At 40.5% G+C, this 21,798-nt stretch overlaps 1 protein-coding gene across 2 annotated transcripts in view; it reads left to right on the forward strand.

Annotated features, from left to right (window-relative positions):
• Adam10 (ADAM metallopeptidase domain 10) overlaps window positions 1–21,798 on the forward strand; it is a 102,604-nt gene that overhangs the window by 59,907 nt on the left and 20,899 nt on the right. For both annotated transcript variants that reach the window (XM_051156753.1, XM_051156754.1), the window contains exons 6-9: window positions 232–384; window positions 2,254–2,346; window positions 5,339–5,522; window positions 15,110–15,273. In XM_051156753.1, coding sequence (XP_051012710.1) covers window positions 232–384; window positions 2,254–2,346; window positions 5,339–5,522; window positions 15,110–15,273 — 594 coding nt within the window. The remainder of the gene's footprint in view (window positions 1–231; window positions 385–2,253; window positions 2,347–5,338; window positions 5,523–15,109; window positions 15,274–21,798) is intronic.

Raw genomic sequence — 21,798 nt, forward strand, 5'->3', positions numbered from 1 at the left:
CAGTCCTTTACTTCCAGGTTTTGGTGGCCACTAGCTCCCCCTCACATCCCTTCCTCTCTCCTGAGCTTCCGCTGGCTCCTGTTGTAGTATGAGGCATTTTCTACTGACTTTAGAAATTCTTGTGGTATTGCATAGTCACATGATGTGAAATTGTCTAATATATGTATTCTTAACTATAAAACTATAATCGTGAGACAAACTAATGATCAGAAATGACCCTTTGACATACAGGCACGTCAAGAGGAGCATGCTGCTGGTATTGGTCCTGAGCTCCTAAGGAAAAAGCGCACAACTCTGGCTGAAAGAAATACTTGCCAACTCTATATCCAGACAGATCACTTGTTCTTTAAATACTACGGAACGCGAGAAGCCGTGATTGCCCAGGTACTTAAAGTTACTCACGTGTTGTGAATCTTCCTATTGTTTTGTTACATTGTATTGTTGTTTCTGTTGAGCCAGTAGGGAAGTCTGTAAACGAAATGCAGAGGGGATGGAAGGACCAGTTTAGATTTTTGGATTGCCCATCAGAAGAGAGATAAAGGAAACAATTTCCTAAAGTTGCTGGTGATATTGAAACTTAGGCTTTTGTTACTGGTTTTTTGTGCGGTTAAGCATTTTGGACTTGGGGCCGGTGACATGCATGGCAAACAACTATGAAACTTGCTTTTGAAGACGGTTCCATTTTCAATTAGCCAAATGTTTTCTGTCTTGTGTCTTATTGTGCTTACTGTTTCTGGTTGTCCCTGCCTTCCCCTCTGAGAACACAGAGTGGCTTGAGCTCACTTTGTGCTGAGGCTGCCCTTGAAGCCATGGTAACCCTTGTGTTTCAGCCTCCTAAGTGTTCTGGGTTGCAGGTTTGCTGTACCACACGTACAGTGGTATCTGTTGCTCTCTATGAAAGGAGAAATGTTTTTAGGGTACTCTTTAAAATGTCTTTTTATGTTGAAGACATCTACAGAAAGTTTGTAAAATTTATTTTTGGTGCAAAGATTTGTACCTGAGAAGGTCGCATGTTGGTGGTGGGAATAAACTGAATAGAAAGAATACAATAAGCTGTGATTTGGGGATAATGGAATAATAGGGAACAATGAACATAGTCAAAGGGCAGGGAACAGGCTTGCAGAGAGACAGTGTAAGCTGAGAGGCACATGGGAATTCTTAAATATCCACAGTAGCATGTGAAGAGAAAGTGCTTGGAACAGCCACTAAAGATTGGGGTCATGAAGAATTTGAGGAAGGTAATGATGGATAGAGATAGGAAACTTAAAGGTAAAGTAAAGCAGGCGATGTCATCAGACCTGGAGAAATGACTGGATGAGAGTGGAGCAGAAACGGTGAGAAAACTGAGTAGGCATTGGGAGCTGCCACACCCAGGCATGTGAGTTTAGGATGGACCCTTCAGCACTGCCGTCCTGTTCCTTGGAGTAGTTGTCAGTGTAGACTACTTTTGAAATGTTCTCATTAATGCTACTTCTTGACCATCTTCTGTGCCTTCTCAGCACGTTTTGAAAGCACACGTACATGTTTCCACTTAGGTGGTAGCCAGGGTGCTCTTTTGTTGATGTGGTTGGAAGGCTGCGTGCAGATGGGTTAGAGCCAGTGCTTAGTTGGGAGTCAGCTAAGTAAACAAATACCTCTTGTGTTCTTTCACTAAGTTTATTTCCTTTTAGAATTTAAGTAGATGTAATCGTATTCTTTTTATATTCAGATTATCTCCCTCTTGTGTACCTCACTACAGAAAGAAACCTTTTTAACTTATAGGGACCTTCTCTGTTTCATTCACCAGTTCACTCTTGGCCCCTGAAACAGGGCCTTGGATGTAGACAGTAATCAAACCCTTTGGAGTCTGTGTTAATGCAGCAGCCGCTGCTGCAGGACTGTTGAGGAGGCAGCGCATGCCCATACTGTGGGTTCTGTAGAGAGCGGGTCTTAGGACTAATAAAGACATTCCAGGCATTAAGGCATGTGACAAGGAGGGGGCATGGGACTCCGCAGGCTGCAGCCTTCAATAGGACTGAAGTAAGGGTGCACTTACTGATTGATTCATTGGTTGATTGATTAGGTAGAGCCTGGGGAGTAGCCACTCTCTGCTGTAGCTCACTCATCTTTTCTGTTCTGTTCAACATATGGCATATACATTTTAAAATCTAAGTGTTTAGGCCAAATAATTCTTGATGTTACAGAGAAGAATTAATAATCTTTTTCATATTTCAATGTTATTTCTAAAACTTTTTTTTTCCTTTTAATCACTAGATATCCAGTCATGTTAAGGCAATTGATACAATTTACCAGACTACAGACTTCTCCGGAATCCGTAACATCAGCTTCATGGTGAAACGCATAAGAGTAAGGAACTCCAGTAAAGACATTTCTTAAAGTATTAAGGGGTCTGGGAAGATGGGCTCAACAGCTAAAAGCACGCACACTCTTCCAGAGGGCTTGGGTTTGGTTCCCAACACTCACATGGCAGCTCACAACTGTCTGTAGCTCCTGTTCCAGAGGACCCAGTTCCGTTTTCTGGCCCCCATGGATATCTGCATGCATGTGATACATTTATATACACGAAGGCAACACACACATAAAAATAAAAATAAATATATCTTAAAATTAAAAAATTAGTAAGGACCAACTTTACAAACAAAGAAAACACCTGCTTTTTACTTCGTCTTCAGAGCAGAAATAGACTGATCCCTGAAGGTTGTTGGCTAGGTTTGCCAGCTGGTTAAATGAGCCCCAGGTTAGAGAGCATCCATGTCTCTAGTTAAATGGGCCCCAGGCTAGAGAGCATCCATGTCTCAAACATGAAGTGCACAGGATTAGAGGAAGACACCGTGTCGGCCTTTGACTTCCACATGAACATGCTCACATCAACATGCATGTGCCACACGAACGTGTACAGATACCACTACAAGAATCAAATCTACAGGGCTTTAGACTACAGTAGAGGTTGTCTGATGCACTTGGCTTGACTTCCCTCTTTTTATTATTAGTTTCTTAAGGCTTGTTTGTGCATGTTGTTTTGGTTGTGCCCCACTTGTTATTCTAGGGCAGATGAGAAAATAGATACAGTGCTTAAGTAAAATTAGAATTTAGAGAAGCACATTGTTGTAATCTTGAAAATTCCCAGCTTACAATGTCACATGTCAGTTTTGAGAAGCCCTACAAGAAGGAAAGCTTCTAATTCTTTTCTGTGGAAGCATTATTTGTAACATTTCAAAACTGTTGAACAGAACCACAGAGTACGATTGTAGTTTCTTGACATTTCTGTTATAATGGCTGTAACTAAAAACTGAACTTAAATTTTAGCTATATTAAAAATGGGCATGTATTTTACTGATGCATGTCTTCAAAGTCCTGGTCATCCACTCAGTCTGCCTCCCCGGAAGCTGTTAGATATTCACTACTTTCTGTTGTTACATTTTATTGCTTTGGAAAATTACTGTTGTAATTTATATGCAAATAAATATGAAATCTCTGATAAATTATGCTAAGTAAAGAATTGTGAAATTTTAATATATGTGCATATCTTTTAGTATTCTAAAATTTTACCTGAGTTTTAAAAATATTTATCCTCTTATAAAAATATTTGCTTTAAGTTTTCTTTATATTTTCCTATTTTTCTTCAAATGAGTCGATGAGAACTATATATACTAGACAGTTTTAGCATATATATATATATATATATATATATATATATATATATATATATATATAAAATATTGAAAAATACAGCTGAAGGGTTCCTTTCACAGGTAGAACAATTAGATCTTGCATTGGTTTATCTCAAGGTGCAATGTGACTTGCATCATAAGAGACACTCAAAATAGAAACTCTTAATTACATGTGCAGGAAATTTGAAAAGTAGTCTAAGTATTGTATTTACTGGCAAAGCAATAAAATGTAACATAATGGAAGTAGTGACTATCAACTTCGAGTGAAAGGTAGATTGAGTAAATAATTGTACTCTGGAGACATGTGTATATTAGTAAGGATATGACAGTTTGGGAGATCATAACTGAAATCAAAATTTTAGTTTAAATCAGTAACACTTAAATATTAACTAACCATTTTTAAAATAGAGCTGGCTAAAATTTAGATGGAGTTTTTAGTTATAGCTAGTACAACAGCAACGTCAGGAAATTATTTCCAGATAAAGTGGGTAAAAAGGCTGTTTTATGCCTTTATGTATAGGTTGTTACAATACATGCTTGCCTGATTTTGAATATTTTTGTATTAAATTATTATAAACAAATGTGTACAGTTAATTGATGCTTAAACCAGAAGTTCTGAAGTGTGGCCCTAGATCATTGCTCAGTGGTTTTTAATCCTGCCTCTGAGCCTCTTGGTTTCTGGAGGGTGTAGATTCTAGGAATCTGTAATTCTCACTGTGTCAGTTATAGCTAGTCTTTCAGATAGACTACATTTGCCTTTTAGAAAAATATTTACTTTCATATATATAAACTTTATATTCATAAGATCTGTGTCCCTGCTTGTGGAATGATTTCCTGGGAAAGCGAACGGCTCTGGGGCTTAGGAGGGTAGGAGGCACCTGTGGAAGAAGCAGGGTTGATACTGAAAGTGCTGTTTAGGGAAGGTCTGCTGTTGACTGTTCCTCAGATTGTGGGGGAGAGCAGTAGCTAGGTGTCCGTTAAACGTCTGCAGGAACTCAGCCTAAAACACTAAGGGAAGCTGGGCAGTACAATCCCAGGACTTGGGGGCAGAGGCAGGCAGATGGATTTCTTGAGTTGGAGTCCAGTCTACAGAGAGAGTTCCAGGACAGCCAAGGCTACATAGAGACCCTGACTCGAAAAACAAAAACAAAAACAAAAGAACACTAAGAGAAGTGAGTTGAAAGTAGAATTCAAAATTCTTGTGTATATCCAAGAAAACAATCAAGATGTTAGCTGAGTTTAACTCACCTGTTTTCTAAGCAAGAAGAACCAGGAAAATCTGGCAGACTCCGGGTTATTTTATGTTCTAGTCATTGGCTAGCGATTAGGTTTTGCATCTTGATCCTTGTCAGCATGTATAGAGCTCAGGCCGCTGCGTTTGAGAATCGCACGTCCCTTATTAGAACTTGTAGAGGTGCTGTGTCTTCTCTCCACGGCTTCTGCTCAGGGATCTGGCAGATCCTTGCTTAGAAATGTAATATAAATTTCATTTTCTCTGCCCTGCTTTCCTTTTGTTCTTTTTGTTTGTGTGTTTATGGTTTCTGTGACCAGTACAGGCTGTGTGCAGTGAGAGCATCTCTAGAGCCCACCTGGGAATGTCGTCCAGGTCTGTGTGGGTAGAGAACAGCTAGCCGTGATTCTTACTTAAATTTTGTTTTGGATCTTAGATCAATACAACCTCTGATGAAAAGGACCCTACAAATCCTTTCCGCTTCCCAAATATTGGTGTGGAGAAGTTCCTGGAGCTGAACTCAGAGCAGAATCACGATGACTACTGCTTGGCCTACGTCTTCACGGACCGCGACTTTGATGACGGTGTCCTCGGTCTGGCGTGGGTCGGAGCCCCTTCAGGTAGATGGTGTAACAGTGTCTTAATATTGGAAGAAAAAAGAAGTTTGGGGGGAAGATTGTTTTTACCAAGTACAGGAGAAAACAGTGCCTATGCAGGGCTTTAATTCACGCAACCTGCAGGAAGTCCAGAGGCAGCATAATGCAAATGGCAGACTCGGTGAACCAGCTTTTTATTTTGAAACGAATCTAAGAGTTGGTTGTGTGGTGCGCACGTCTGTAATCTCAGTAAGTTCAAAGCCGTCCTGGGCTGTCTCAAAGAACTAAGTAAGTAAGTAAATAAATAGGTAAATAAATAAAAATTTAAAAAGAAATACAGGAAGTACCCTGATTTTGGGGTTTCCCGAAGCTGACACAGTTTTGTGGGAAGAAGTAGTACGTGAGGCACTACAAAAGGGAAACCTACGTTTTCCCGCAAAAGCTGCTAAATTCCCTGACTCCTTGGAACAGGGCCTAAAAGTCAAAGGGGGGAAATTAGCTTTTGCTTTGTCAAAAGGAAAAAAAAAAAAAAACCAAAACAAAACCACAAAAAACATACTCCTCTTTTCTGTTTTTCTGTGAGAGAAAGAAACTCTGGACAGGAGCAACAGGCAAAAAGACAGAAAACATAGGTTCATTTGTTTTCCTCTGGTCTTTACCTAGCAGCAGAGATGTGCTACCTGAAAGGCCATCTAGGCATCAGAACAAAGGCCCACATACAGCTCTGTTGGCACCGTCCATGGTCCTATGGCGATGGGGTCCAACACTGAGAAGGCTGGGAGGGGTAGTCCCCTTCCCCTTACAGTAGGTTTGAGGCAGCTGTTGACAAATACAGATTTATTCACTGTAAAATGGGTAGAAAGGACCTCAGATTCTTTGGATATGAGTATGGCTATTTGGAATGTGAGTTGTCTATAAGCTTTGGAGCCATAAGCAGTGATTTCTCCTTCTGATGCCTCATTTTTATTTTAAAATTAACCTTTCTTTACCTGGTATAAAGCACATTTTTCTCATTCTTTAGTTTATTCTATGATTCATTATGTATATTTTATATTCTTATAAATATAAAATTCTTATAGTCTTATTTTATTTTATATTTCTTGCCTTTTAAAAGAAGCCACCAGCAAATACCCTTATTTCCATTTTTAATGATTTTTTTTATGTTGTAAAATTACTTGATTCATGTATCACTAAGGTATGAATTTATGTCATGGACTGTTTATCCTACTGTGGTGTTGTTTAGTTGTTGTCCGTTGGTTATCCTCTTCTTGCAGTGTGACAGGTTGTTCAGCTCTCTCCTTCCTAGGATGTTTCAGGTTTTATTTTCCTTTCCTCTCAATTAGCTAGAATTTTTTTCTCACAAAATTAGTGATTCCCTTTTCCTATTAGTTATTGAGTATTATAAACACTTGGCTATTTCTTTGGATTTTCTTTGCATATTTTCTAGATAGTCTCAGGTAAGTAAATGGTTCTCATCCTGTGGACCATAGCTAGCAGTGCTTGTATCCTCTGGGACCTACGAAAAATATTATGGTTCATAGGCTCCACCTATGGTCGAAGGAACTTAGCCTTCCAGAAGACATTGCATGTTCACTAACATGTGAGACTGAAAACCACGAAACTATTTTTTGTCTCTAAAGCTTGCTCATGAAAAACCTCCAGAGCAAACAGGATAATGATTTCAAACTGGGAATCTGCTATTAGTTTGCCCTTTTATTTACAGACTATTGTTCATAAAACAATGCCCGTAACCCTGGAAGAGCCGTGAGTTCAAGGCTGCCTTCACTGCACAGTAAGAGCGTGTCTCCAAAAGGAAGGAGTGGGTGGGTACTACAGCAGCTTGGCCAACTCTGTCATAGTCGTTAGATGCCTTCATGTCTTTTACATATATAGCTGTTTAATTTCTTGTTGACTTTACATCCTGATCATAGCCTTTACCCTCCTCTCCTTCTGGTCCTACCCTCCCTCCATCTTCCCTTATCCCCCTTTCCCTATTCCTCAGAAAAGAGGAGCCCTCCCTCCCCTCCTACCCTTGCTCATCACATCATCATCACATCAGGGCTGAGCTCGTTCTGTGGCCTGGCAAGGGGGAAGTAATTTAAAAAAAAAAAAAAAAAAGAAAGCAGGCAACAGATCCATGTAAGAGACAGCCACCCCCTTTATTAGAGGACCCACATGAAGCCTGAGCTGCCTGTCTGTTGCATCTATGTAGAGGGCCTGTGTCCAGTCCGTGCATTGTCCTTGGTTGGTGCTTCAGTCTCCACAAGCCCCTCTAGGCCATGGTTGTTGGCTTTGTTGGTCTTCCTGTGGAGCTCCTGTCACCTCTGAGTCCTCTTATCCTTCCTCCCTCTTTTCCACAGGACGCCATATGCTTCACCCAATGTTAGGCTGTGTGTCTCAGCATCTGTTTTGAACTGCTGCTGGGTAGAGCCTCTCAGAGGACAACTCTGCTAGGCTCCTCTCTGCAAGCACAGAAGAGTATTGTTAATAATGTCAGGGGCTGGCGCTCTTCCATGGGATAGGTCTTGGGTTGGGCCAGGCACTGGTTAGATAGCCCCTTAATCTCTGCTCTATCTGTTCTGTCTTTATCCCTGCACATCTTGTAGGTAGGGTAAATTTTGGGCTGAAGTTTTTGTGGGTAGGCTGGTGTTGCCCTCCCTCCACTAAGAGTCTTGTCTGGTTAGAGGTTGTCCTTTTCAGTCTTCATGGCCCCTGCTACTAGGCGTCTCAGCTAGAGTTCCCCTCATATTCTCCCAGAGGCCTCTTCTGACTTAGGTCTCCAGCTTGTCACAGAGATGCCCTCACCCAGTTCCTCATTTTCTCTGCAGGCCCTCTGTGCTCCCGCCCCTGCTCTCCCCAGGTCTGATCTCCACCCTTACTTCTCTCTGTGCTCCTTCTCCTACCTTGTTCTCACTCTTCAATCACTACCTCTGTCTATTCTATTTCCCTTCTGAGTGAGATTTAAGCATCCTCCCATGGTCCTCCTTGTTACTTATCTTCTTTGGGTCTATGCATTGTAGTATATTTATTCTGTACTAAATGGCTAAAATCTATTTATAAGTGAGTACATACCATGTGTGTCTTTCTGGGTCTTTCTGGGTCTGGGTTTCCTCATTCAGAATGCAAATATATATATATATATATATATATATATATATATAAACCCTGCACAAAAACCTAATTCCAGATGGACTAAAGACTTCAACATAATACCAAGTACACCAAATCTTTTAGAAGAGAAAATGGAGAAGAGCCTTAAACTCATTGGCATATGAAACAACTTCCTAAATCAAAATGACTCTGAGATTCCATCTTAGACCTGCCAGAGTGGCTAAGATAAAAAACTCAAGTGACAGCACATGCTGGCGAGGATGTGGAGAGAAGGGGGAAACTCCTCCATTGCTGGTGGGAGTGCAAACTTGTACAAACACTTTGGAAATCAATCTGGCGCTTTCTTAGAAAGTTGGGAATAGTTCTACCTGAAGACCCAGACATACCGCTTTTGGGCATATACCCAAAAGATGCTCCATCATACAGGAAGGACATTTGCTCAACCATGATCATAGCAATTTTATTTCTAATAGCCAGAATCTGGAAACAACCTAGATGCCCCTCAACCGAAGAATAGACAAAGAAACTGTGGTACATTTACACAATGGAGTACTACTCAGCTATTAAAAACAAGAAAATCATGAACTTTGCAGGCAAATGGACGAAACAAGAAAAGATAATCTTTAAAACAATTTTAGAGTTACAGAAAAGTGAAGCAGGCGCTACAGAGAGCCCTCCACCTCTACCTCACACACTGGTTTTGAAGAGCGCTGCTTGGCTGGATTCTAGAAGGTCTTGTGCTGAAGTCAGATGATTTTATGATTAGATGAAACTGAGGTCTTAGGGGCACTTAGTTTTTATGTCTAGATTTCGGGATATCTGGATCATCACTTGGTGATGCTGCTCATTTTGCTAACATGGCACTGAGTAGAGTTTCAGGTTGTAAAAAAGTGGGACCTTTGCCTTGTGTTTTTATTGTTAGACATTAAAAAAAATATATGTGAAGCAGGATTTTACCTTCGTTTATCATGATCAAAAAGAGAAGATTGAACACTCAGAATGGAAAATACTACCTTTTTTTTTTTCCAACTCTTTTCTTCATTTCCCTCTCATTTCAGGGGTGAAAGGCACTCTTTTTTAAAAATATATTTTATTAATTTATTCATATTACACCTCAATTGTTATCCCATCCGTTGTATCTTCCCATTCCTCCCTCCCTCCCATTTTCCCCTTACTCCCCTCCCCTATGACTGTGACTGAGGAGGACCTCCTCCCCCTGTATATGCTCATAGGGTATCAAGTCTCTTCTTGGTAGCCTGCTATCCTTCCTCATAGCAGCCTTATTCATAATAGCCAGAACCTGAAAACAGCCTAAGTGTCCCTCAGTAGAAGAATGGATAAAGAAACTGTGGTACATTTACACTATGGAATACTACTCAGCTATCAAAAACAAGGATTTCACAAAATTTGTGGACAAATGGATTGAACTAGAAATGATCATAATGAGTAAGTTAACTGAGAAGCAGAAAGAGTCAAATGCTATATACTCACTTATATCTGCATACTAGTCCAGGGGCATGTCCCATGAAAGTCTTCACTTATCAGGAAAGGGGGACAGAGGAGAGGACATCCTATTGGGACTCTAGGTGAGAGAAGCATGGGAGAATGGGGAAATAGAAGGATCCAGAGGGTCCTAGAAGCCTACAAGAAGAACATTATGATGGGCGGATCTGGGCCCAGGGGTCCTGCTCAAACTATGGCACCAGCCAAGGACAATACATGCAATAAACTTCGAACCCCTACCCAGATCTTGCCAATGGACAGGACATTCTCCACAGTTGAGTGGAGAGTGGGGTCTGACTTTCACATGAACTCTGGAGCCCCATATTTGACCACGGCCCCTTGATGGGGAGGCCTGGTGAAATGCACTCTTAACTTGACTGTTAAATCCCCAACTCTGGGTCTTAGGAGGCTTTTTCCAAAGCTGTTACAAAGAGTATAGGCAGAGAGAGTAGAGGCCAGAGTGAGGAAAGAAAGGAGTTTTCTCTCTCTCTCTCTCTCTCACCTCTCCTCTCTCTTCGCTCTCTCCTCGCTCCTCTCCTCTCTCTCTCTCCTCTCTCTCTCCTCTCTCCTCTCTCTCTCTCTCTCTCTCTCTCGTCTCTCTCTCTCTCTCTCTCTCTCTCTCTCGGTTGCCTTCATGCAGGGTCCTGCAATAACACCAGCAGCTTTGTCTTCAGTAACTGAAGTAATTTTGAGTTTGACAGACATTTTTTTAAGGGATGTTACATATGTAATCTGCTTATTATCCTAGAGTAGTGGCTCCTGCTTCCCAGTAGGGTCATATTTTATTGACTGCATTTCCTTTTTTCTTTTTTTTCTTTTTTTTTTTTTCCATTTTATTATTTTATTCATATTACATCTCAATTGTTAGCCCTTCCCCTGTTTCCTCCCATTCTTCCCTCTCTCCCACTTCCCCCCTTCTTCCCCCTCCCCTATGTCTGTGATTGAGGGAGACCTCCTCCCCCTGTATATGCTCTTAGAATATCAAGTCTCTTCTTGGTAACTTGCTATCCTTCCTCTGAGTGCCGCCAGGCCTCCCCATCCAGGGGGCATGGTCAGAAAAGGTCCTTTTTTCTTAAAAGAAGAAGATAGACACTCTGCTATACCTCAGCATTATCAGTGGAGTAATTGTTGAGGCTCTTTGAGAATAGTGGTAGCACTAAGAGCCCTGGGCTCTTACCTGCTTTTTAAATATGTTCTAGTAAATTACTTTACATCAGATTAATTTATGTTATAATTTTTTTCTTTCCTTCCTTTGAGACTCCATGTTCCTGCTTATAAGTCTTAATTGTGTTTTTTTGTTATCTTGTTCTTTTTAGATAACACTTCATAGCCAATTTATTGAGTTTTATGGTCTGTTAATATTTCTTAATCTTTCGTTTTTATTTGGTCTAATTAATCTTTGCTAATTCTTATCCTATTGTATAATTTGCCCTAAATTTAATTGGTTCAATTCTGAAGTCATTTCACTATTCAAAAATGTGGTAGTACAAAAGGTTTTATTATGTTATGGTTAATTATCACAGAATATGTATATAGATTATGAACTGTAGTCCTCTTTGCTGACCCAGGCAATGCAGGAAAATCAGTGAGGGTTGAAATATCTTAATAGTAAGGTTCTTGTCTTTATGTCTTTTGTTATTTTTCAAATAATCTCTTTTTCTTTTGTGCTGAAATTAGGATATCATGTGTACTAGCCAAGTACTCTGTTTCTGTAGTTGAATGCTATTTTAGAAAACAGTATCTACCCAGTGAACTGGGTTGACTTGGAGATTCTCTCTTAAAATTGTGCTGTTGCAGTAGTGGAGCCATCAGGAAAGAGCTTAGAATGTACAAGGCCTGGGGTTTGATCGACAGCATCTGGGAGAAAGTAAGAACAAAACCCAGGAAAGATTATCACTGTACAGTTTTTCTTCAGTGTTAAACAGATAACCTGTTACCATTTGATGAAATGGTTTGGTAACAAAGTAAATATTATTTTGAGGGGGTTCAGCAAATACAGGCTGAGCGTGAGTTGGTGTTCATCCTGGGCTTCCTTGTTATGGCTCCCAAGCATTAGTGCCAGGGTTACAGCTAGAGTCTCTGAGTTGGCTAGCTTTCACCTTTGTCCTGTTGCATTTCATTTGCTGACCCTCTTTAACACACATTTCTCTGGCTTGTTCAGGTATGTTCTGTCCTGAATTAGCCTGTCTCAGTGTTAGCAGTTAAGTGAACATAGCTGAAGTTTGCTGAGGTTACTTAATTGCTTTTTGGTTGGAATAAAAAAACATTTCGCTCGTATTTGATTTTCAAGTTTTATCTCTCTGTGATGACTGCAGCAACGTCTTCCATCATGTAAAGTAGTTACTGAGCTTTGGTTAGAATCAGCTCAGACATTCTGTCAGAAATTGATTTTTCTGGTATATCAAAACCAGTTACAGTATTTAAAACCATAATTTATGAAATAAAATTAGTGTCTTATTTTTTCCTATGTGATGATGCTCCAGTGTATGCTATTTTTCTATAATTACATTAAACTTAAAACTCAGAGCAGTTATTTAGGAAGGTAAGCAATACATAAATCACAGAGACTATATTTAAGGAGAGCATTCTTAAACTTATATATGATCTTGCCTTGAGTTAGCTGCACCTGGAAAATGTCAGAATTTTTTTTTTTTAAATGTGCCTATTTACTCTTTTTTCTCTTTAACTGTTAAAGATGTGCAGAGTGGAGCCTTCTGTGCCTGGTTCAAGTTTGACAGGACTTATTTTGGACCAGTTTCACACGACAAGTCTTCACCGAGGCAGGATATTAATTTACTACTTGCTCAAAGTTAATGTGTGGCGTATAATTGTTACAGAGTGTTTACTCATAGATTTAAATTTCTAGTTCCTAGAATGATTTAACCCTCAGAAAAAGAGCAGAAACACTAAATATTCATAATCAGTTCCTGTTATAGTTTTCTGTGCAGGAGAAGGTGTGCCTAGAGGCCACCGCGAAGGCTTATGGCTCAGTCTGCGTTTGGCTTAGTCTTCCCTTTCCCATGAGGTGCATTGTGGTTTTAGCTTGAAAAACCGTAACAGTTTCTCAGGTTTATGATTGTTGCCATATACTTAATAGGAATAAAGCAACTGGGGGAGGAGTGAGGGCATGGGGACAAAACCGGGTCTTACTATAAACCAGACTAGTTTTGAACTTGATTCTCTTGCTTCAGTTTCCTGCGTGATGTGATTACAGGCATGCTCTACTGTGCCTGGCTGTAATCATGCTGTTCTTGAAGTTCTGGTTTTTCAGTTGCCTTCTGTTAAAGGTTTTACCAGGAATTTCAAACATTAGACTTTTAAAATGTTTTCAAAACAAAAGTAAATTAATTAGATTTTTTAACCCATTTGAATTGGTCTTTTAAAATACCAAATTGGGGGGGGGCGGTACGGGGAGGAGGAAGAAAGAGGAGAAGACATAGCTCAGTGTTTAAAAATACCTACTGCTCTTTCAAGGACTCAAGTTTGGTTCTCAGGATGCCACATCAGATATCTAACAACCACCTTTGAGCTAGGGCATCTGCCACCCTCTTTTGGCTTCTGTGAGCACTCATACATGTACATATACCCACTCCCACATACATCTTTAAGAATATATACCAAAAGCTGGGTGGTTGGTGGTGCACACCTTTAATCCCAGCACTCAGGAGGCAGAAGCAGGTGAATTTCTGAGTTTGAGGCCAGCCTGGTCAACAGAGTGAGTTCCAGGACAGCCAGGGCTACACAGAGAAACCAGACTTGAAAAACCAGTGTACATATATACCAAATAGGAAAAGCTGTTTATTTAATAGCTAGTTTTTGTGATGCTAAGGGCCAGACCCAGAATTTTTGCATCTCAGGCAAGTGCTCTTCCACTGAGCTATGCTCTATTAAAAATCTGAGCATAAATCAAAGAATTTCTTCTTTAAAGTTCTTATAAGATTAATTGAAAGAAAGAATAAGCATGGTGACATGCTCCTGTAACTGCATTTGGGAGCCTGAGATGAAGAGGATGGCAGGTGCTGGGATCTCTTAAAGTAAGACAAACATAAGAAGCGTGCACTCTGGTCAGTGCAGGGATAGACAGGGTTTGACCAGCTAGTTCATTTTCTTATTTGTCTTTTATTAATGTCTTGTAGCTGCCTTGGGCTGTGAAAGTGTTTGTCATTTTTCTCTTTAACTCCACAGTTCTTTTTTTTTTTTTTTTTTAAATCAACAGATTACAAAATAAGTTGCTAAGCTTACTTTAAGTAATTCCTTTTAAAAATTGAAAATGATTTCGAGGCACATTCTAAAATAATGATTTAGTTGTTTTGTTTTGTTTTTTTAAAGGTTTCACAGCTCCTGAAGAGTTGTGTGAATAGGTCAGTGAGCTCCTGGCAAACCAGATACTCATATTCTTCATACTGCTTTCCTCCTTTTTTTCTTCCCACCCTCTTTCACTCTGCTTTTCATCTCTCTATTCCTTAAATCCATGTGTTGCTTAGTTGGTGTTTCACCAACAGAATGCATGATGCATCTCAGGACTGTAGTCATGTGCTAATGCTCATTGCTGATGCTAAAATGTAAGCTGCTGAGGGTATTTAAACTTTTATTTAACTTACAAGTTTTCCCTTTAAAAGATGAAGAGGTATACGCTTTGATTCAGTGTAAACGTGGACTGTGATCTCGAGTACTGTGATTAAAGGTGTGTGCCACCACGCCTGGCCGCTTTGCTATGTTAATGGCTGAAAAAAAAAATGACTTTTAGATGCTGAAAAACATGAAAGGATTGTGTAAGGATTGTGTACTCAGTCCTATAGGTTCTTTGCAGAGACTACTATCATTTTGTTTTAAATGAATTTTGGAGTATTTGAGTCATTTAGGTACCAGTTGTATTTTAAATTGAAAAATATAAATGTTTTAGCTTTGTGTAATTATTTCATATACTGCTTACCTGTTTTTTGGAGGGGAATAGATAACTAATTTAGTCTTTTTACTTTTTAAAAAATCTGAATTAGGAAGCTCTGGAGGAATATGTGAGAAAAGCAAGTTGTATTCAGATGGCAAGAAGAAGTCGCTGAACACTGGCATTATCACCGTTCAGAACTATGGCTCTCATGTGCCTCCCAAAGTCTCTCATATTACTTTTGCTCATGAAGTTGGACATAACTTTGGATCTCCAGTGAGTACTTCTTAATTATTAAAAATTTAAAAAGTGATTAGCGTGACTTTTATTTCTAGTGAGATTTTCCAGTACAAGTAAAAGTGCGTATGAACGTTAGTGTTAATATGCCGAAGCACAGCGATGCAGTTGAGTACTCGGAAAGGAAGGAGAAATTTGGGAAAGCACAACATTTTATCTGGCTTCTTTGTGGGAGGGTAGTTTTGAGGTAGGGTCCCACAAAGCCTGGGCTGTCTTGAGTTTCTGGGCCCCCTGTCCTGCTTCCCAGGCTCTGTGAATATCTGCGTGCACCATGTCTGCTTTGTCTGCCTATTCATGCAGAAGGTTGTCTATTTTGCTGGTGCTGAAACAGTCACCATCAGATAAGACACTCAAATATATTTTGAATGAGTCTCTTTTTAGTAATCTCATAAATTGTGTAATGACTTTTTGGCTTTGTTTCTATTGAAGCAATATTGTGATTTACTTGAATATATTTCTCTACTGTAGAAATAGATTGGTATTTTCCAGTTTTTTATAGTAAGTTTCTGACACAGAAGAAAAAAGCATGCAGGCCATGTTCCCATCCCCTAGAACAGGAACTGGCAAGCTTTCTCTGAAGGGCCCACTTGAACATTTTTGTTAGGGTTTGGAGGTAACATTTGTTTCATGTTCTATCTTCTTTGTTTTTCAGTTTTTCAAATATGGAGAGCCATTCGTAGCTTAGGCTATGTAATAGCAACTTGTATGTAATATGGGCTCATTTGCTGACTCCTGAGTTAGTAATTATCAAAGCTTTGCCTTGTTTGCTTTTTGTATTACTTTCTTTTTCTTTGTTACGATGTTTGAATTAAAATATCCTTACATGCTTTAGGAAAAAAGGTTTCATATATAATCACAATGTGATGATTATACTGATAGCAGCTGCTTTCGGTATCTTGCAACAATTGGTCCAGTCTCATGATTTTAAAGTGATCTAAACACAAATTCAACCCAGAAATAGGAAGTAGTGAAAGATTCTGTCTGCTTTTGATGGAGCATATCAAGCATGTGTCTGGGAAAATTCTACTTGAAAATGGTCTAGATTCATCTTACTTGAACCTTATCATTTGTGAACATGGAAATGTGTGTTATTATAAGAATAATTTGTAGCTGGGCGCACACCTTTAATCCCAGCACTCAGGGAGGCAGAGGCAGGCGGATCACTGTGAGTTCAAGGCCAGCCTGGTCTACAAAGCGAGTGCAGGACAGCCAAGGATACACAAAAAAAACTATGTCTCAACAAAACAAAGCAAGCAACCCCTCCAAAACAACAACAACAACAACAACTACTACTAACAACAACAACAACAATAATTTGTTGGTGTTGAGTGTGTAGGTCAGTATAGACTACATGTATGGCATATATCCAGCACTAGAATAAATAAACTAATAAAAACATTCATGAGCTTGTAGTTTAAACTCTTAAAAAGCACTTCTAAGTCTGTGTCTCCATCAGAAATTGAGAGGTTAGCTAGGCATGGTGGCGCACGCCTTTAAATCCCAGCACTTGGGGAAGCAGAGACAGGTGGGTTTCTGTGAATTTGAGGTCAGCTTGGTCTGCAAAGTGAGTCGAGGGTAGCCAAGGCTATACAGAGAAACCCTGTTTCAAAAAACAAACAAAAGAAAAAAAAGAAAGAAAACGAAAACAAGAGGTTATTTTCAAGATTTTTTTGAAGTATCAGAGATGAGCATGGGGTGAAGGCTGATGGTGAAGTTGTAATTTCAAGTGCTGGAACACAGCTTCTAGCCCCTCCATTGCAGGCCTCGCCAGAGGCACATCATGCCCTTCCATTCCCTTTCCCTGCCTTAGAGCCTGGCTGGCTCCTCTGTCTGTCTGTCTGTCTGTCTGTCTGTCTATCTATCTATCTTTCTATAATTTACTTTTGGAGACTATGTAGACCTGGCTGTTCTGGAACTCTCTGTGTAGACCAGGCTGGTCTACTCATGGTGATCCACCTGTTTCTACTTCAGGAAGTAGAGTTTGGGGTTAAAGGAATGTGCCACAGCACCTGGCTGGTCTGTTGTGTTCTTATAAACATCTGAGGAACTCAAAATACAGATTCCTGGTGGGGTCCAAGTTGGTGTGTGTGTGTAGACCAGAAGCCAGTGTTAAGTTTCATCCTCTATTGCACTCCATCCCTTTTTTTTTCCCCCTCCTCTTCTTTCCTTTTTTAGGTGGGATATCTCACTGAACCTGGAGCTTCCCTTTTAAACTGGTCTGACTGGTTGGCCTATAAACCCCTGGAATTTGTCCAGCTGCCAGCATATCGCCTGGTTCAACTTTGATGTGGGTTCTGGGGATCTAAACTGCTATCTGTGCACTTGGGTGGCAAGCACCTTATCCTCTGAGCCACATCTTCCCAGGCCCTTCACATCTCATCTTAATCTTTATCTAACTGCCAGTGCATTGCATTTAGTAAATTAACATAATTGTGTATTTTATGTATTGCTTAGATAATTTGGTTCTTGCTCCTTGTCAGCTTTTTAAACCTTTTCCTCTCCTACCAGATTACTTTTAATGACCTTGCCATACCTAACCATATCCTTCCTTTGTGCGTGTTGTTAATTCTGTCATACATATGCATGGTATGTTCTTTTTTTAAAATATATTTTATTAATTTATTCATATTACATGTCAACTGTTATCCCATCCCTTGTATCCTCCCATTCCCCCCTCCCTCCCATTTTCCCCTTACTCCCCTCCCCTATGACTGTGACTGAGGGGGACCTCCTCCCTCTGTATATGCTCATAGGGTATCAAGTCTCTTCTTGGTAGCCTGCTATCCTTCCTCTGAGTGCCACCAGGCCTCCCTATCCAGGGGACGTGGTCAAATATGAGGCACCAGAGTTCGTGTGAAAGCCAGTCCCCACTCTCCACTCAACTGTGAAGAATGTCCTGTCCATTGGCTAGATCTGGGTAGGGGTTCGAAGTTTACTGCATGTATTGTCCTTGGCTGGTGCCATAGTTTGAGCAGGACCCCCTGGGCCCAGATCCGCCCATCATAATGTTCTTCTTGGACCCTCTGGATCCTTCTATTTCCCCATTCTCCCATGCTTTTCTCACCTAGAGTCCCAATAGGATATCCTCTCCTCTGTCCCACTTTCCTGGTAAGTGGAGACTTTCATGGGACATTCTCCTTGGGCTAGTGTCCAGATATAAGTGAGTATATACCATTTGACTCTTTCTGCTTCTGTTTCAACTCACTCATTATGATCATTTCTAGTTCAATCCATTTGTCCACAAATTTCGGGAATTCCTTGTTTTTAATAGCTGAGTAGTATTCCATAGTGTAAATGTACCACAGTTTCTTTATCCATTCTTCTACTGAGGGACACTTAGGCTGTTTCCATGTTCTGGCTATTATGAATAAGGCTGCTATGAACATGGTTGAGCAAATGTTCTTGTTGTGTGCTGGAGCATCTTCTGGGTATATTCCAAGGAGTAGAATAGCTGGGTCTTGAGGAAAGCTTATTCCCAGTTTTCTGAGATAGCACCAGATAGATTTCCAAAGTGTCTGTACTAGTTTGCATTCCCACCATGGTAGGTTCTTAATAAGTACTTTGTGATTTATAGTAAGATGAGCTGGAACCATAAACTCACAAATCTGTCCACCCTGAAGTCTCTCTCAGCTCTTTCTCCCTGCTTCCCTCCTGCTATGTCGTTGTGCCACATGTGTTACTTTCTCCAGATGGCTTAAATTATTCTTTATATTCACCTTTCTTTCTTTCTTTCTTTCTTTTCTTCTTCTTCTTTCTTCTTTCTTTCTTTCTTTCTTTTTCGAGACAAGTTCTCTTTGTGTTAGCCTTTGGCTGTCCTAGAGTCACTTTGTAGACCAGGCTGGCCTTAGACTCACAGCGATCCACCTGCCTTTGCCGCCCGAGTGCTGGGATTACAGGCGTGCACCACCACGCCCGGATATATTCACTTTTCTTATTCCAAATATTTATTGAGCAATTTCTCTTAAAAAAAAAAAAAAAAAAAAAAAAAAAAAGGCCGGGCGTGGTGGCGCACACCTTTAATCCCAGCGCTCGGGAGGCAGAGGCAGGCGGATCGCTGTAAGTTCGAGGCCAGCCTGGTCTACAAAGTGAGTCCAGGATGGCCAAGGCCACACAGAGAAACCCTTCGAAAAACCAAAAAAAAAAAAAAAAAAAAAAGGCCACTCTGGCCAAGCATGATGGTGCACACCTTTAATCCCAGCACTCCGGAGGCAGAGGCAGGTGGATTGCTGTGAATTTGAGGCCAACCTGGCCTACAAAGTGAGTCCAGGACATCCCAGGCTACACAGAGAGACCCTGTCTTGAAAAACAAAAAACAAACTAAACCAAAGCCACCCCTACTCCAACAAGGCTCTACCTCCTAATGATGTCACTCCTCCCTATAGGTCTGTGAGGGCTGCTTTCTTTCAGACCGCCGCAGGCTTCCTCATTGTGTACTTAGGCCTTGCCATAATTCAATTCAAAGTATATGTCCCGTGTCATCTCTTACCTTTCAAATGTATTGACTCTCCGGCTTCAGCCTATCTTACCTTGAAATCTTTTTTAAAATATTATTTTTATGTGTATAGGTGAATTGTCTGTGTACTACATGGATGCCTCAGTCCACAGAGCAAAGGGTGTCAGAGTCCTTGGGACTGGAATTTACAGATAGATGGTTGTGAGCTATCATGTGGGCACTGGTAACTGAACCTAGATCTTCTGCAAGAGCAGCAGTGCATTTGACTGCTACCGTGGAATGCTCTTTAGCCATTTAAAACTTAAGCTCTTCAGTGCTGATCTTGCACAGGTACGCTAAGACATGGACATCATTATGTACATACCAGACTTTAAAGCTTACATTAAGATATGACACAGCCAATTATAGTCATAGGAAAACGACCAAAATGTCAGTAGTTGTGGGTGGTAGATTATGATAGATTTTTGTTTGTTTTTCAAGACAGGGTTTCTCTGTGTAGCCTTGGCTGTCCTGAACTTGCTTTGTAGACCAGGCTGGCCTTGAACTCACAGAGATCTGCCTGCCTCTGCCTCCTGAGTGCTGGGATTAAAGACGTACACCATTATGCCTGGAAGATTATGATAGATTTTTAAAAATATGTTTTTAAATATTTTTCTAAATTTTCTCTAAATATTTGCCCCATCCTTTCTTTGTTGCCACCCTCTTCCTCTTCCTGTTTCTTCCTCTTTCTCCTTGGATAGGTTCTCACTGGGTGACCTAGATTAACCTCAGACTCGGAATCTCCCTGCTTCAGTCTCTTTAATGCTGGGGTTTATCCCATTAGATGTATCGTATATTATGAACTTAGAAAGCAGTTGTTGTTTTAATCTAAGCTGTAGTATATTTGTGGAATTTTACTCTTAATTTGAACTTTGAGTCCTTTTTGGCATCTAGTCAAGATAGTTTTTTTATGTGTATGTGTGTTGGTTGGAGAGGTGGTGGTGGTTTTTTGTTTTTTGTTTTTGTTTTTGTTTTTTAATTCCTTTGCTTGCTGGTTTTGTGCCTGTATCTGAAGTGGCAAATAGTAAACATCCTTGTTTATAAGGCTCCTTGTGTAACCATTGGTGAGCTCTGTTATACCATTCCTGAATAAATAAGACTAAGCAGGTGCATCCCTTGCCAAGTTGGAGACAATGCTTATTTTATCTGCATAGGTTTGTGTATTTTAGCATGTGGAACTGGCTGCTGTAATATTTACTGCCTTGAAAGATAGCAACTGAGTTTCTGATCACCCCAGGAGCCGTGCAGGCTGGAACTTGTTTCCTTCTGTGTCTAAATTTGAGTGATGAGATTGTTGTTTGTACTGAACTTAATCAGAAACCAATTGGGTTGTAGGGAGCAAAAGCGTAAGTCAAGGCAATACTGTGTGCATAGCGCGGAGCTGCTGGAGGCCAAAGCAGGCCAGTGTCAAGAAGAGTAAGAAGTGAGCAGAAACTCTGGTGAGGAGATGTAAACCAGAGTGGCTAGTGGTGTCTGTTCGTGGAGAGTAAGGTTGTTGGGCATCCCAACCAAGATTCGGTTAAACACAGCCTCTATTTCTAGTACCGGACGCTTTTGCCCCTTCCAGTGATGAGTACCTTAATTACTTGGCGACATTGTGTGTGAGGCTTCCTTCAGGTGTGTGTTGTGCGTGTGGTCCAGGCACCTTGTATGCACCTTTGTGTGTACACACAGAAGTCAGGATTCTCTTCGTCAGTCACTCTTTGCTCTGGTGCCTTGAGACAGGCTCTCCAAACTAGAGGCTGGCCTTCTGGGCTAGACTGGTCATCTGCAGAGCTCTTGGTATCTGTTTCTGTATTCCAGTGAGGGAGTTGGCACGGAGACAGAGGCAGGTGGATTGCTGTGAGTGAGGCCAGCCTGGTCTACAGAGTGAGTCCAGGAAAGCCAACAGAGAAACTCTTGTCTCAGAAAAAAAAATCTTTTTCTTAAAATTATTATTACATTTTATGTATTTGTATGTGTGAGAGTGGTGTGTGTGTGTGTGTGTCTGTCTGTGTCTGTGTGTGTGTTCA

This window comes from Acomys russatus, chromosome 14 (genome assembly GCF_903995435.1).
Source record: "Acomys russatus chromosome 14, mAcoRus1.1, whole genome shotgun sequence".
In the NCBI taxonomy this organism is placed as follows: domain Eukaryota; kingdom Metazoa; phylum Chordata; class Mammalia; order Rodentia; family Muridae; genus Acomys; species Acomys russatus.